At 40.2% G+C, this 18,005-nt stretch overlaps 1 protein-coding gene across 1 annotated transcript in view; it reads left to right on the plus strand.

Annotated features, from left to right (window-relative positions):
* The window catches only part of ptprub (protein tyrosine phosphatase receptor type Ub), a 65,582-nt gene that overhangs the window by 41,087 nt on the left and 6,490 nt on the right, over positions 1-18,005 (plus strand). Inside the window, exons 11-18 of the mRNA XM_010787949.1 lie at positions 2,113-2,149; positions 5,466-5,604; positions 6,570-6,593; positions 6,848-7,002; positions 7,696-7,883; positions 14,010-14,082; positions 14,186-14,262; positions 16,722-16,739. Of these exons, the coding sequence (XP_010786251.1) occupies positions 2,113-2,149; positions 5,466-5,604; positions 6,570-6,593; positions 6,848-7,002; positions 7,696-7,883; positions 14,010-14,082; positions 14,186-14,262; positions 16,722-16,739 (711 nt within the window). The remainder of the gene's footprint in view (positions 1-2,112; positions 2,150-5,465; positions 5,605-6,569; positions 6,594-6,847; positions 7,003-7,695; positions 7,884-14,009; positions 14,083-14,185; positions 14,263-16,721; positions 16,740-18,005) is intronic.

Raw genomic sequence — 18,005 nt, forward strand, 5'->3', positions numbered from 1 at the left:
GTGTGCTTGAAGCGACTTAACTGACTTCTTGGTACACCCTGATAATAAGGAGTTACAATAATCCAGCCTAGAAGTAACAAATGCATGGACTAGTTTCTCTGCATCGTTTTGAGGAAAGATATGCCTAATATTGGCAATGACTTTTATTCGTTCCTCCTTGGCTCCAAAAACAAGTTTTATCTTTATTTAGTTGGAGAAAGTTCTTCCACACCCAGTCATTGATTTGTTCAATAGTCTCCTGGTGAAATTGTAAATGTATGTGTCATCTGCATAGCTATGGTAATTTATTTAGCTGTTTTTCCTTATTTTAACCAGTGGTAGCATGTCGATGTTAAACGAGAAGAGGCCCCAAGATGGAGCCTTGAGGAACCCCACATGTCATATTTGTCCACTCAGATGTGTAGTTACCTATAGAAACAAAGTTGTTTCTGTCCTTTAGGTAGGATTCAAACCAGTTTAGAACTGTTGCCAAAATTAATACGTTGTGGTCAACAGTGTCAAATCCAGCACTGAGATCTAAAACTGTAGAGCAGCAATTCAAATTAGGTCATGCAAATAGCAATACTACCTCTTGACTTGAAAGATTTATTTTCACCCACTCTAAATAGATCTGACTGCAGAAAATGTTGCTTACTGTAGTTTCAATGAAAAGAAGACAAATCTTCATCAAGGATTTAAGAATTCACCAATACTTTCCCATCAGCCTCAGTTAGTGTAGGTTGTGATTATATGCTATCATGCTCAAATAAACACAAACTAATATTATTCCTGTATGGCATAGTAGTATTAGCATGTTAGCATTGCCATAGTTAACATGTTAACTATTGCTCTGTTTTTGGCCCCTACAAGTAGAGTGGCACATCATACTAATAGTTCCTCAATGGTTCATGATCAAAAAAGTGTATTATGGAATAGAAGTAGAAAGTAGCAGTAAATTAAAAGTACTTCAAAATTGTGCTTTATTTCAGTATTTGAGTAAATGTAATTGTTTTAATTTCCAATACTTATAATAAGTACACAAAACATTAGAACAAATACCTTAAAATAGCTAAACAAATTGTTATTTAATGAAAGTTGCACTGTGCTGATGATAACTACAATGGATTTGATCAAAATGTACTCCAATACTACCGTTTATTTTTCAAGCTGTTGTATGCAGGTTTAATGTATATAAGCCCATTTACCTGTTTTTCTGTTTTCAATCTCACAACTTTTCTCGACCAAAAAAAGCATTTGCTAATGGTAAACATGCTCTTGTCACTCTCTGAGTCTGTATATTCTGATTCAAACCATCAATTTAAGAACTTGCTTAAATATGTGTCACCTTGAAATGGATTTTCAATAAAATAGATAATTTAAAAAAGCAATTTAACTGGAGTTTGAGGAAAGTGCTTTTTGCTCATTTCTAAATGGGCACATTTCCATAATTATCCCATAATGCCTGAATTAGCATCTGTAAATCTTAATTTGATAATGCATTTCATCCAAGAGGTGGTTGGATGGAATTGGATTACAGTGTTGGATCTCATTAGTGCTGTTTGACAAAGGCCCTTTTCATAATACTGAGATGTCATCAGTTTAAATTTGAATACAATTAATTCCTTTTTATAGTGGTGCACTGGTCTGAATCCCCTCCCTTTAATTATGCACTCTCCCTTTCAACGCTCAGATTTTCTCCTTCAGCAAGAATCTTTAATCTCCTTTTCAAACACTTCAACACAGCTCTCATATTTGAAACATTTTGTAACCTCACGTCGTCAATAGGACTCTTAACACTTTACGTTTTTCTTTTTTAGAGGAGTAGTGCAACCCACTCGTGTTTAGTCACATGAATATTAAATCAGAGGGCAGAAACAGCAGAGAGGGTTGTCAGCAGTGTGAATCCAGCTATGGTCCTCACCTGTTACCGTCTAACATCATGTTTTAATGTTCACTCAAAGTGTCTTTCTTATCTGCTGTGGCCATATTTTCAACTTAATATATGTATGTGTGTCTTAGCTCGGCAACTCACAACATCCTATTTTCTTTTATCTCATCTCTTTTATGCAAAATGCTAAGCAATATCCCCCCCCACCCCCCTCCTCTGATGTCTGTGTTTTCTTTATCTTTCAGGAATCAAGAATAAACTGCATCCGCATCGCTCGCAAAGGTAATTCAACATGAATATTTATCCTCCCACAGACACTGTGACCTTGAATGAGTTTCCTATGCATTGCAATGTTGTCTATTATCTCATTGTTCCAAGATAAGAAATTAAGAATGTAATTTTCACGGTATTGGTGAGTTTAGTGTACACTGCATTGTTATTCACCTCTTTCTCAAGTACAAAGGTGTGGATGTGGAGAAGCGTTGTCTGACTGGTCCTTGTTGTTTAGCAGCATGCCTCTGAGAAAAGGGCAACAAGCGGGGAGGGATTAAGGGTCAGGCTTTCATCCTGTTTGTTTGGGGGCAGACGCCGGGACACACTATATCAAAGGCAGTCTCTTTGTTCTCATCAGCAGCCCGCTAGACAGCTACATCTGAGGGCTTTGACCTCGAAAAGGTCCAGAAGGGTCCTCAAGATCAAAACTACCAGATGGAGTTACTTTGACCTATCAGTATAAGAAAGCCAAACCCCACCCCCTCATCTTATGTACCTCCACCATTTGGATTCACAGGGACATGAAAAGGGCAGGGAAATTGACTCTAAGTCCTATTGGCAGGAGAGCCCTTCCTGCTGCTGCACACTGTCAGATCATGGTGAATAAAAGTCATGTATTTATAGTTATCATAGCACCGCAACAGTAAGCAGAGCCTTGCAAGTAAATTGTCTTGGCGGGAGTCTTTTCTTTGGTGAAGGCCTTTTTATCGTCTGAGAGTGAAAAACGAAAAGAGATGAGGCTCTCCTCAAGCATAGAGCCAAAAGGCAAGGCCAGCCATTTCGGCTCAGTGTCTCACTCCATCTGCCCCACGCAGACACCCGGTCGGGCATTGATTAATTATGCTTTCACACGCCAATGCAGTTTTACAGTGTGCTCGTCTCTTTTCTTTGACACTAAGCTAAGAAAGGAAGAAAGAAATGCACACGGGCTCTAAAAGTAAAAATGATAAATAAGCAACATTTTAACAATACAATCAATATACTGTAGAAAGACAGAAGTTAAAGGAGACAAAAAGTGCACAATGAAAAGTAATCTTTTGAAAAGATTGGCGGATTTACATCAGCCACGTACATGATGATTTATTTACAAAAAAAAAGGACATACGAATGAAATCATCACGTAGATTTCCAATTTCAAGGTGTGACAGGTCAGTTTTTTGTTGGTGCTGTTTGTGAGCTCCGTGATCCCTCCACCATTTACATAGCATGTGCATCATTGGGTCCTAAGCCCTTATTATCAAGCAGCCCATCACAGGCAAAGTGGAGGCAAATGATTCTGGCTTGGATAACAAAGCTGGAGATTACATTTCAACTTCCAGGTGACAGTTTAATTAAGGATCCTCTGGCAGGCTCAACACAACAATAGACTTCCATTTCTCCTCTAAGTGCCAATTTCCACCATCGGGCAGCTGGCAGGTGCAGGGATTCATGTGGAAATCTATTTCATGCTCGTGTTTGGCTTAATAGAAATTTCTAGGCTAAATGTGGCAAAACCGCCTTATCTGTCCAAAATGTCAGAAAACTGAAATTGATTTTTCACCTCCTCATCTACATTTCTCGCCAATAAAACGCATCCCTGTATTTCTCGTGTACGTGTCATTTTAAATGAAGTCACAGAAGAAAATGAACTGCAAGTGCTGAGTTGTGTTTTTTTTTTCAGGGCAGCACGTTAGGACTGATTCTATGTTATCTCCAGTTACAGTAGCTCCCAGACATAAAGCCATATTTGGGTGATAGCGTGTCTCTGTGTGTGAACAGGGACTACACATTTTTTTTGTATTCAGTCTGACTGAACCGCTTCCTACCACTCAAAGTAAAGTATACCTTTCAAATGAGCTGTCCGTAGGTTGAGCAGCACAAAAAAAAATCAAATTTTTGGAACAACATGGAGTTAGCAATTCGAAAAGCCACTTCCTGAGCGTATATAGAAGGAACATATCCTTTCTTATATCAAGCCAATGACTAATTACAGTATCTCCATTCTCATATGCCAAACACCCATCATTGATTTAAAAAAAACCTGCCGAATACTCAAATAATATTGTGCTTCTTTCATCTTTGGTAAGAGGGTTCTAAAGCACCCCACTATATGCCCCCGGCTGCAGATAGTTGGGCTCAAACATGGCGTCGTTTTCCTTTTCCCTGCCCCAGATCTGATTCTTCCCCAGCAGGCTGCAAGATAGAGCAATATCCCCAGGCCCGCTGTGATTTCTTCTGCCGCTCTCCAGTTCCAAAAGGCTGAGAATGGCTAGTTTCGGGGTTGTTAAGGCCTGGAGGACAGGCTGACACACTCAAGAAAAACTAGATCAGTGGGCCCTGTACAACAATACAAAAAGAACCCAGTGCTCAGCACCATTTACATAAGTATGGAGCTTTATGCCAGAGAAATGAATAACCTGCTATTATGATAACGACTTTTCCAGAGGTTTACAGACACCCGGGCACCTTGAGATTATACTGTAGGGCTGTGAGGATGACTTGTGACTGGGAGAAAAAATACACTTTATATATTTATTTTCCATATTGAATAGAAATTTGCTGCAACAGTTTAGTGCATGTACAATAGCATATGTACTATTGTAATATCACAAGGTGTCAGGTTATTGTTGCAGTGTCATTGTACAGAAGAACAATTGCTGAATCGCTCATTTTTGTACATGACTAATGGGTCTTAGCTAATGAGTTTCTTGTCTTAGGCTGACATATTTGCAAATCCTGCGAAAATAGTTTATTCTTCTACATCAATGTATTGCAATCTGTTTATGTTCTCAACTCAGTTTGTTTTCTGTAAACATCAGTATAAATCTTTAACAGTCTAAGTAGCCGGTTGAAAACCTCTTAGACAACACTATGCAAACCAATCATTTCGCTTGTCAGAGCAGAAGTTATCATTATGTATGTCTGAGGATTACAGGTTTGTTAGGTTGGACAGCATGGACAATCGCTGTCTGCCTTCAGGCTTCACTTCTTTTATTCACTTGTCTCTTTTATCTTTAACAAGTATAGGAAATAACTACTGGTATAGAAGTGTAGCCTTGACGTTGAGAAGACTATTATTATATAGTGGATCTCCTCCCAGCATTCATGATAAGCACTATGAAGGTCTGTAGTGTTGTGTGAAAAGAACACAACTCTGAGTTCTGTGTGCATTCATTAAAGTTATTTGAAGCTGTGGGTTTTCTATTTTCCCATGTCTGCATTACATTTTTCACTCTCTTTGCTTACTATGAATAATTTATTTGGCACCTTCAACATTATTTCTGTATGTACTGTATTTGCATTGTGCCATTTTTATTCATGTGCATCTGTGTTTCTGCTTCTTTAGCAGCCTGCAAGGATCACCGCAAAGCTCTGGAGGTGTCCCAGCACTCGGAGGAGATGGGTCTGATTCTCGGGGTGTGCGCTGGAGGCCTGGTGGTGCTCATCCTTCTGCTGGGTGCCGTTATTATCATCATTAAGAAAGGGTAAAAGTCTGCTGATAACTGTTGATCGCACATCATGCCTCATTATGCACACCCCCATATTGTTTTAGTCTTTTATGTTTTGTTTTGGACCATTTAGTCATCAGTTTTCATATTTTTCTGAACTTTTGAAAAGGTCATGCTTATTTAGGATAGAGTCTGAAACCAACAACCAGCGCTGCATTGTTTTCATTGCCTCATGGTGCACCGTGGGGACCAAACAACTCACATCTGTAGAGCCTATCTGAGTGTGGAGTATCTAATTAAAGGCGGATGCAATTCAATTAGCCACTTAATTACGCACACCAAGCAGAGGCCTGACCCTTAAATGAGATGGTAATTGGGAGGGAAAAGGTGTGCTTTAAGACATTATTAGCCAATGATCCCGCAGGTTTACAGTACATCATCTACACATCTTGCTCGGCATTTATATAGCAGCAGCTGTAGGGCAGCCTGAGTTTAAATCTCAAATAAGGCTTAACCTGGCTTACTAAAATAAGATAAATGAAAATTTGAAGAACCTGCCGTGCCAAATGGGAAGTTACTCAGGGCTCCAGCAATCATTACTAAATGGCTGACACAGCCTCCCAGCTAATATTGAATAATGTTGATTCTGAAAGTCACGACTACTCTGCACATTAGCCCGGGTTCCTATGCTAAGCCACCATGAAGTCCGCTCTTAGCGAATTGATAGCTAAAATGTTTCTGACAGGAAGCCTTGCGGTCTAGTCCTTGAAGTATAACACTGAGACATATTCGACAGAAGGGGAAAAAAATAGTTTTTCCGCCAGCACCTGCTTGGTTCGTTTGCATGTGTCATACGGCCGCCTGCACAGCCGAGCTCACGGGAGGATGGATTTCATTTTCACTGTAATCAATGCATTCTGCCCTCAGCTGGCATTGCTTTCATCTTACATCTCTACTTCTTCTTCTTGATTATTTTTCTTCTTCTCCTGCACTCTTGCCAGGAGGGACTACTACTCTTACTATCCGTAAGTGACTCCACCCCTTGCTCTCCCATCGTTTCAGTGATCCATCTTATACATGCTTGTGCACTGGCTGTCAATCATAAGGTGTAGAGGGAAAATAATGAAGCAGTTATTTGGACTTTATCACCTTTTTTCTCTTAGTTGCTCTATATTTTTACCTCCATAGCATTCGTTACTAAACATAACATTTCCTTTTTCCTCCTCTCTCTTTCTCTCTCTGTCTATTACAATCTCCCCTGTATTGTTTCCATGAATAGGAAACCAGTGAACATGAATAAGACACCCATTACCTACCGGCAGGAGAAGAGCCATATGGGCTCCATGGAGCGCAGTTTCACAGACCAGAGCACTCTGCAGGAGGATGAAAGGCTGGCCCTTTCCTTCATGGATGCGCACACCTGCGGCACACGCAGTAAGACAAAAGACACTCAGTGTGCACAAACCTGGCAGCTTACCACTACTACACAATGCAATTTCAAACTTGACACAAATCATCCCTCACTTTTTAATCTTGCTGACCGTCACTCATTCACTCCATAAATGTCTGAATCATTCTGAAAAGATAATTATCACGCTGTGTGAAAAATGTTCTGTGGTTCGACTCCCCTTCAACTATTCACTGCCTGCAGCTGATACACAAGACGAATCCCACAAGATGTGCAAAAAAAAGGGAGAAGTGAAGTAACATATTTGTATTGAAAGAAATGATTTGTGATGCTTGTCAGTACGTTTCATCTTCATCTCCTTTCTAATATCGTCAGTCTCGCAGAAAGGGAACGACAGATGTGTTTACTTTACAGGAAGTGCTGATCTTGTTCACACGTCATGTGAGACAGAGCTGCTGTCACGTCTCTATAAAATATAATATGAAGACATCCGTGTGCAGACAGACCTTAATCGAAGTGACACACATGTAACATATACTGTACTGTATGAGTCAGTATCAGCATACAGATTCCCACGATGTAATGGTAACACCAGCATTTGTAATTCCGAACAAAACATGCTACTAAATGTTTAATGTTTTACATCGTATCACATCTTGCACATGAGTTATTCAGCTTGAGTCGTGCTGACATTGAACATGTGTCTGTGTCTGCTGCAGGTGACGTCCGTAGTTCAGTGAACGAGGCCAGCAGCCTACTGGGGGGCTCCCCGAGGCACCAGTGTGGACGTAAAGGCTCCCCATACCACACAGGGCAGCTCCACCCCGCCGTCAGAGTGGCTGACCTTCTGCAGCACATCAACCAGATGAAGACTGCCGAGGGCTATGGCTTTAAACAGGAGTATGAGGTGAGAGAGCGCTGCTACTCTCCTGTCTTACACAGCACAGCACAACACAGCCAGTTTATTAATCTTCCACTCTGACTAAGTTAAGTTAAAGCAAGTGTTGCTTCTGGTGCTTAGTGTCTTAGGAAGATTGTGTTAGTTAATAATCAACCTTCACTGTTATTATTTAACGTGGGTATAATTGGTTCATTCTTGCCAGACATGCATCGAGTGGGATAACTAAAGGCAAGAACACTCAAACTGCGGTGATATACATAATCCAATGCTACAGTTGGAGGCTTGGTTACATTAACTTCAATTTTCATGCCAAAAATTTAAAGCGGTCTAATTATGCTTAAGAAACGTATTGCAAATTGGGTAACACTTTGTATGAGGACCATGTCTATAACGCATTTATAATGCTTTATTAAAATAATCCTAACCCATTTTACAATAACTTATAAGGTCACGTAATATTATATGTTTATTTTCCAAGGATGAAAGTGTGCCTGCATTCATTACAAATGTTGTTATATTACAATATTATAATCTTTTTATAATGGTATTATAACTTTAAGAGGTCACTGTTGCTTTGAGTAAAGTGAAACAAATATATATAAATACAGTACATATGTTTATTTTGTATTGACAAAATTGAAACGCTGTAACTGTTTGCGGCAGGAGCATCAACGGTATGAACACATCAGCAGCTCTTTCTGCTTTTGTCTTTGACGCACAATGTCATCGTCTCAATTCAAACTTCAAGTTATGAATAAAAGACCCTTCATTGCTGCTACCTACTTATCTATCTTATCTCATCCACAAATTATGTTTTAAGCAATAACCCGCACTTCATCCATCTATTTTCACTTTTGCCTAGATTTAAGGTCTCAACAGAAAACATTTCTTCTTTGTTGGTGCTTCCATGGCAGCGGGAAGGTATTATCTCTCAATCATGTGAGGTGATAGTGTGTTAGTATTGCTGTTAAGGCCACTGTGTGTAATACAAACTTAGTTCAGCCTTGATCGATTATTTCATTTTCTGAGCATGCAGAGCTTGTTGCCATAGGGGAGACTTGTCAAAGTTGCAAGACAAAGCTGTGCTGAGCTCCCCCCGCACCATAAGGTCCGGTACAGTGGCTACACTGATGTACACCATGGCTGGTTAACCTGCGCACTCCTCCATAACACAGCGGAGAAAACTGGCACGTTCAAAAAAGCTGTTTTAAGTTATTGGACTGGAGGTGGCATTGTTCTGGAGTTGAAGAAGCCAGGGGTAATCAGTAAAAAATGTTTTGTAACACTACAGCTCTTGGTGTAGCCAGGGAGGAGGAACGGGTCAATAACCAGGCTTCGCTCAGCGGAAGTGCTCAACCTTAATTGTCCACATTGTTACAGCAGGAGGAGGAAGGACTATATTGAGGACCTTATAAACCTTATGGACAAACCCTCTGTGATGCAGGAAGTGCCTGAACAATTTGAGAGTGTTGGAGTATGTATACTTGGTACAGGAAAGTAAACTCAATAAGTTTATTATTAAAATTATTTGAGAGTTGACTTTAGTAGAAGAAACCGAAGCCCCACATATAAGTAACAGAACAGCTAGCCTCATGAATACAGAAAAATGCATCACTGACTTCTCACTGCTTATCTTCTCTGTCGATTTGATATAATATTTTGTGGGAATTGCCACTTGGAATTGCTGCATGATTAACTGTTTAAATGAATTATGCCCAAATAAACTGATTTTCATTGTAGGGACAAAAACGTATTTAAAGTGTAGCTAGTCCTATGATGACAGTCACAAAATGCAATTGATAGCCCATAGAATGAGGAGTTCTGCAAGCATATGCGCTCGAACTCAGAGCTGTGAGCTGAGTTTCTTTTAGTAGGAATTGGACTTTGACAATCTTAAGACCACCAAGACTGATCGAGACAAAATTAAGTATTTGAAATAGTCATTTGGTTATATTTACTGGCTGTTAGTGAGTAGTAAGTAAGATCACCTGCAATTACCACATATTGTGGATAACTGTGAGCTTAGAGAGGCCATGTTAGCTGAAATGGCTCTTGCTAGGAGGCTGTGGGAGGCCATCAATCCTCCTCTGACATCCTCCATGAGCCCTTCTCACCACCCTCTGAAATTAATTAGTGGGGGTTAAAAAAGGCATCTGGATCACACTGTCGCTGAGCATATGAATAAATCATCCTCATTTGGCCCCAAAAGAAGCCCTCTGTCATGACTGCAGGCCTGGTGAGGTTAAATATCTCAGTTGGAGTCCTCTGTCTACAACTGAAAGATTGTGGGGTACAGAAGAGAGGTAAGGGGAGTCTGAAGGGTTGGGTAGTAAGGCAAAACGGATCAAATGTTAGGAAAGAGAGTTTTGTCTTCTATGCCCTGTCACTTCAAAGTATCCTCCTCACGGTAGCAATGTTAGTATTTACCTCCCTCCTCAATACATGGTGCAGCGTAAATGCTCTATAATTTCAGAGGGTAACCATCAGACTGATATAGAGGACGCTTCTCTCTCTCTCACAGCACAGGGCTGATGATGCTGCTCTGATGAATCACTGACTTAGATATCCCGTCGTCTGATCCAGTAATGGTTGGCTCTACATTCAAAATAGAGGCAATAACCATTATTTCAGACACACTGTGATCAACCAGGTCGTTGTCCCGCAAACAAAGATGGTTCAGAAACTGCATGCACTTTATCGTTGCATATTGTGAATCATGGTTCGTTTTTTGTACCATTTCCTTGTGGCGCGTTGTAAGTCCTGAGTTGAACTGTAACGGCCCGTACACAGCGGCGTGCCGTGCGTTGACGCTTCACCATTCACTTTGAATGGGGTGACGTCACTTTTCGCCGAACTGCATTGTGGGAAAAGACGCGGAGCGTTGCTGGCGTGGCTCGCTGCAAAAGTTGAGCAATGTTCAACTTTTGACGCCTCGGCAGAAGCGTCAGCCAATCGAATCATATGCCAGTACAAGCTCTAGCCAATCAAACCGCTGCTTGTGTGTCAGGGGCGGGAGATTCATGTGATTGGTTGTTGGTCGAGTTTCAGACACGCCCGCCGTCAAGCGACAGCGCACGCCGCTGTGTGGACGGGCCGTAAGTACAGGCATTTTTCTCCTGCAGAGAATTGCTTATCCCCCTCCTGCTGTCACCGTGGCTGCTGTCTCGATTTGTATGTTCCAGGGCACATAATGACGGGCCCAGATCTCTGAATACTTCACCCCGGTGGAACTTTGTGGATGAGAGCTGAGCTCACACCCCTGGGAAAAATCCATCCTTGTCACCCTCAGCCCTCGTGAAAAGAGAAAACATCTTTTGTCTCTGGTTCTTGGTTTTCCCTCTGGAACTCTGCTTGTAGATTCATTAAACTGTCCCTCACGGGCAAAACACACTCCACTCAAAAAATCAATACACACCTCTTTGTTTTGTTTGTATCTCTTTGCTGTAGTATGTGTTTTGATAGAGTGTCTCTCCATTATGAAGGAAAATGATGAGGAGTATCATATTACACTGCCCGGCAGTATAGGTTTTTATTTCCCCGAAGAATACCTATGTGGTGTAAAACATTGATCAAGAATTTACAGTGAGTTGTGAAGGGGCGTGTGTGTGCAGCAGCTACAGCCATATTCCCACTGTAGAGTATAGCGAGTAAACAACAGCAGAGCTGAAACTTTCATTATTCTACTTTATACCCCGAGGCTGAGGTTAGCAAGGATTATTATTGATTCAAAGTTTAGTTACACCAGAGACTACTGAATTATTACTGTGCTTATTTAAAAACAACAGTTACCTTATTCAACATTCATACCATTTCGGCAGCATGAATCAGGCTTGTTTATTTTTTTGACATCCAACATCCCAATTGTATCACATCTGCGACATCTCTGATTGGATTTTGACTGAATGTAGTGGGATTACGAATCTCATCCCCGGTTTTGGCATTTAAAAAATTGTGTGGGTGAAAAAACGAGAGGTGACATAACAGTTATTGAGTGAAATGAAAGAAAATCAAGTGGGATGTTGATGTCACATCAAGATGTTAAAAAAAGTGCTTTAAAGTGTTATAATGTCAGAAGTTCACGTCTGTACTTGAGTGTAATTATTTCTTTCATCTAATTTTCCTCACTGTATATAATCCTCTTAACCAACCCACTCCACCGATTCCTGCCAATGAGGGTTTTCTAATACATTTTCCTCGAGTCTGTGTTGTTTTCCCTTCACTCCCCTGTCACTGTTTTTTTCCCTGTTTTTTCTTTCTCTACCTGCTCCTCTCTCCTATATGGACATGAAAAGAGAAAAACGACAGCTCAGAGGTCTGCTGTTAAAAAATAAGCAAGAGAGGAATGTGGAGAGAAGTTATCAGGAAAGGTAGAGAAAGGTTCAGAAAAAGAGAGACATACCCCGAGAGAGGGCCCCTGCATAGAAAGAGGAGAAAAAAGTGTGGAGGATGGTGTAATCCCAGGAAGGCTTTGGCTGGTTCTTGCTCTCTGTGGGGAGAACATCGTTGTAATCCCCTGCTCAGCATGCATACTTGGGCAGAGTTTCACCAGATTCCCCTAGTGGCTGAAAATCGCAGGGGGTAGACTGGTTTGGCTGTGTGTGTGCGTGTGTGTTTTTCATACATCTGAAGGGGCTGTTTGCAGACTTAATTTAGCCCACAACAGACGATCAAAAGTGGCTTACGATGACGTGTGAGAGTAAGCATTTGCTGGTGCATCCATGCAGACAGGTGGATGATAGGGAATGAGGAGAGGTGTTGCTGAGTATGATATGCTATAATATAACTGAGCAGCCATCCACTAAGCAAGTGACAGTCTTCCTTCTTTTTCTCCAATTACCGGTCTTCTCACCATACAGTGATTCACAAGCTGTATATAGAAACATTCAGTGAGTTACAGAGCTGTATCCTTCAACAACATGTCTTCTCGTTTTGCAGCAAGTTATACCTAATGTAAGAGGCTAACCTCTGTTTTTGTATTGTTCTCTTCCCACACTGCACAAAGGCAATTTACTATACTAAAGAGGCAGTTTCTTGTCTGTGAGTTCTTGTTCAATAAGTCGTGATTTTGGATAAAGACAGACATAAGCAGGCTTCTCATTTCCAGCCAGCCACCTCCATCTGATTCGTTTTTCTTTGCAGCTGAATTATTCTGTTGAAAACCCCATAAAAGCAGTTTTAATTATCTTGATATACTGCCAAAAAAGATTAATGTTTATGTACGTTTTTATTATATGTTTATGATTCTTGGCTTTTGCAGTATGTCATTTTTTTCTCTTATTATGCTTATTGTGATTATTACATCCCAAAATATCAAGGCAAATCCCTTGTATGTAAAAACGCACATGGCAACAAACCTATTTCCAGTTTCCAGAGTTTGACAGACCTGCTGCACTTAGATACGATTAGCTAAGCCATGATTGGATGATTGGATGATGGCTCTTTGGTCAATTTGTGCATTATGAAACTTCCATTAACTCCATGAGCCTCTTCTGTGATAACATGGAGTCCTGGGATTACTTCTATGGATTTAAGGTTGAGGTTAATTTATTTGTATCGCACATTTCAGACTCAAAGGCAATTTAAAGTGCTTTACATTGGCAAAAGAAAAAAGACAAAGAAAACTTAAAAAAGACAATTCATAAAAGAGATAGAAATAAGTTAAAAAATAAACATTTTAGATACATATCATTCTTGAAGAAGTGCTCAAGTTACATTTAAAAACATAACTTAATCCATGGAAAAGCAGCATTTAATTAAGAGTTTTCAGTTAAGTGTCACTTGTCACTGATGTTGTACACCAAATATTAACCCAGTATTAAAAAGCCATTGGGTTTATATTAAATATAATAAATGTATGTCCATAACTTTTGGATGAGACAAAAACTGTTTGATGACTGACTCGCTCATTTATTTGATCACGTTTCTTGGATAAACCAAGAAACCTCTGTAGGACACAATGCCTCTTGGTTTTATTTGTCATTTTTAATGCTGATATGAAAATATTTACAGATAAAACAAAGAAAGTGCTGGAGCTTTGATTATCGTTAAAATGTAAATCTAAACTATATGAATTGTAAATATGGAGAAGCCCTTTCCCTGAAATGCATCTATGTTGTTTCTTTATCTCTGTAGAGCTTCTTTGATGGATGGGACTGCACAAAGAAGAAGGACAAAACCAAAGGGAGGCATGACACACTGTCAGGATGTAAGTCATCAGAACACATTTTATTTAGTATATTAAAAAAAATGCCATTGTGGAATCGTTGTATTTTAAATGTGCTTTGCTATTTAATTCTAATCCGTCTCAGATGACCGCCACAGAGTCAAGCTTCACCCTCTCCTGGGAGACCCCAACTCAGACTACATTAACGCTAACTACATTGATGTAAGTGTAATCCTGTTTTTCTGCCTCTGTTCGACATGGGATACAAATAGTCTGCTGAGTCTCTATCTCTCACACCCTGCAAAGCCACAGTCCATCTCTCTCATTGCTGTAAGCTCACCAGTCTGCTGGCCCACTTTCACCTGGAAGCTTTCATCCAATCAAAGGCCCTTCTAGCGATGTTTTACCAGCTGCCATGGTTATGAGTTGCTACGGAGAATCCCTGACTCGGCTATCGCTTTTATTAAAACCGAGTGCATTTAATGCCTTGTGGAGGAAATGAACCTTTCTGTAAGATGCCACAAAATCCCCCCTAAATTAAATAGACATGATTGATGTTATTCAATCTCCGGATGGGCCGCCGGGAGGAAGTGATCCTTTCCACTGTTCACCTTAACTGTCTGCCAAACATGCAGTGCCACAGTAACATGCTAACTGATCATTTTGAAAAACATGTATATGTTGCTAACGTGTCTTGCACAGTGTCATTCATACATGTTCCCATTCATGAAAAACTAGAGGAGGCTGTGTCTATTCAGAAAGCATAAGTGCGCGTTCAGATTAGTGGAGTTATTGAGGAAAGAAATCGGCACAGATTTTGAAAAAAGTGATACAATAGTACAGATATACTTGTAGATAGAAACTAGTATTTTGGGTCCCCTGTGAATTCGTTGTCACAGCCCTCAGGTGTTGCTATTCCTTTGAGTCATGTCATGTCAAGTCAAGCAAGTCTGATATGATTTCTTTATCAAGCAAGATTTATTTTTGCACGCCTCTCATTGGGAATAAAGAAAACATGGCACTTGGTGAAAAGTTGAGGCATGCTCATGTTCTCCCAGTGCTGGTTGAGGATGATAAGATGAGAAAAGATCCTGTTTCTGTCAAAGTCTTTATAAAGAATATATAATAAAGTTATTTTAGCGAAAGAGAAAATTACGAACTGAATTTGACTTGATTTTAGGTGGATTTATCCTTTATGGCCAATTATATCATATAAAGGCTTGACGCTACGGAACTTCTTTTTCCTGTCATTAATTTCTCTGTAGAGAGTAACCAGTCGGGAAATGCTTTTAGATAGTTCATCACAATGAGAGGGCTTTAAAAATGTGGCCTGCTGTTAGGACTGTAGTTATTATGAGGGTCTCCATTAGCGTTTAGGGCACAGAGGTGCAGGCATTAGAGAGAAAACACCACTCAGCAGCCACTACAGGGTCAGTGTCACTGATGTTACACCCTGACAAGGCTGACCCACTGAGCTGATGGTATCTACTTAGCCACAGCAAAGCATATTTTGGACAGCCTGTGATTATTTCACCAGAGGTTAAATGGAAAAGTTTTTACTCCCTCTGAAAATTGCAGTTCCAAAACAGAGTTCACCTATTTTCTCTGTCACTTAATACCCGAGCCTTTGCTTGGCTGTGGCGAGTGTTTGCTTGAAGAGGTGAGGTACTTTGCATAAGCTCCCTGAACCTTTTGCAAATGTAGAGCCGTCCAGTGCGACATGTCTGTTGCTGATTTACATAACGTCTGCTTCTCAAGAGTAACAGGGTCTTTCTGACAGGTGTAGCATGTCTACACAATTAAACACTAGCAAACACACACACACACACACACACACACACACACACACACACACACACACACACACACACACACACACACACACACACACACACACACACACACACACACACACCAGCTCAGACATAAAGACAAACACACGCACGTCTCATACTGATACTGAGTTTGGTAAAAAATGACTATTTTTTCACGAACTTAAAGGCTTCAAATTCACCTTCTTCGACAAGTGATCAGCTCCTAAATGAACAGTTATTGTTTTGACAGGTTAGAAACTAAATCCTGCATTTAGTATTTTATCATCTTGCTTTTCATATTGGTTGGCAAGTGGGTGGGATTTCTTTGATAAAAGGGGATTTCACTCATTTCAGTGCGGCTGTCAAAGTTCCCGAATGTGATCGTTGTTTGTCAATGTTTTTTATATCAAATCTCATCATAGTCTCGAGCAAGCCACCATTAATATTGAATTCACCTTTAAGTGTGATTGTTACTCATTAGTCAGGCCCAGCAGATTTCATTGAGAAAGTGACGCTCCCCTGATTTTGTTTATTAAAGTCTTTTTTTCTAGTTTATCTAAATAGGAAATTCCAAACCCAAATTCATAGTAAATATAAAGGGACAAATATGTTTTCAATTGGGAAAAAAGCAACCCATAGATTAGTGTGAACAAAAAAAAACATGACCTCATTCATTCTAACTAAAAATAAATGGTCTATTATTCATTAAGCACATTCCTGCTGTACTTATACCACAAAAACACACACACACTTCTTCCAGTCTGTCTTTTACCATAACTCCTACTTACTAAAAGCTTATTTCATTAACTAGCCTATATGTCTTCTTTTTCTACTCCTTCGCCACCTTCTCGACCTTGGACCCTGTAGATTCGGATTAACAGGGAAGTAAGTACTTCACTGCTCGTTCTGCTGCCTTCCATTGCTCTCTTTTCTCTCTCTTCCCCCTCTTCTCTTCTCACTTCCCTCTTCTCTTTCGGCTACCCTCTATCCACAAATGCTCAAAGGTCAGTGTGTTCTGGTTTGTGCACATTTGACAAACCCTCTCTTTCCCAACCTCCACCCAAGAAAACATGCCCTTTTAGCTAATGATTTTAAATGAACGCAAAGAGATGTGTCCTCTCCGGAAAGAGGACCCTGTGGTTTTTAGTTCTCATAAGTGGCAATGACTCTGGAACTATATTTGCCATGGCCACTGTCTTAAGTGGAGGAGTAGTACTGTAGCTGTGCTGATTGCGTTCGGTCGGGGGGCCAGAGGAATTGTGGATAGCAGGCCTCACAGCACTGGTCATCCATCTCCATTTCAAACATGTCCCTGCTTACATGACTGGATGAAATTCAGTTTTGCTAATGTATCAGCGAGGCTGGCAACTCTCCATGTTAGGAAGAGACTCTCAGCAATAAAATGAAAACTGATATCAACAAGGATCGTGCCCATCATGCTTATTTGATGAGAGCCGGTGGACTTGAGGGTTCATTCAGATTATTCCCGACCTGCTTTTCAACTACAGAGTCATGTAAGGTAAATGGGGCGTCGATTATCCTCCCAGCTGCTCCTCTTAAAACGACAACAGACAGTGAACCACAGCATCCACGTGGTTGTCTAAGCGGTGTCTGCGTCTTTGAGATTGCCAGGTGTCTCCTTGACTGTGAAAGGTTAGATAGGCAGTGCTTATTTTCAGGACTTCCTTTAAACACACTGGTTGTCTTTAAAGTGCTAATGCTTGAAAGGTGCTCAGGTGACATCTCAATGTTCATTCATATTCACCCCCTATTCACGGTATGAAAATGTCTGTCATCTATATCAAAGGGCGTCACATCCTTTGATATAAAGTATCCCAGAGTACTTCACTGTATGTATTTGATTTTTGTCTGGAAAACTGTTTATGTTTGTGATGATATCATGCATTTATGTGAACCCTGTGTATGATATTCTCATGTCTTGTGAGAAGAATTCAAAAATAACTTTTTGTTGGTAGAAACCGTTTGTATTCATTTAATTTATCATCTCAGAAACTTTAAAAATCACACCTTCAATACAACATCTTTATTTTTATCGGGACACCTGAAATTGAAGTGTGTGTGCACCTTAAGTTTATTTATTAAATCTTTATTAAACTGTCACAGGGACACACTTTTTGTTTAGTCAGCTAG

Source organism: Notothenia coriiceps, unplaced genomic scaffold (genome assembly GCF_000735185.1).
Source record: "Notothenia coriiceps isolate Sejong01 unplaced genomic scaffold, NC01 NC01_scaffold00031492, whole genome shotgun sequence".
Classification (NCBI taxonomy): domain Eukaryota; kingdom Metazoa; phylum Chordata; class Actinopteri; order Perciformes; family Nototheniidae; genus Notothenia; species Notothenia coriiceps.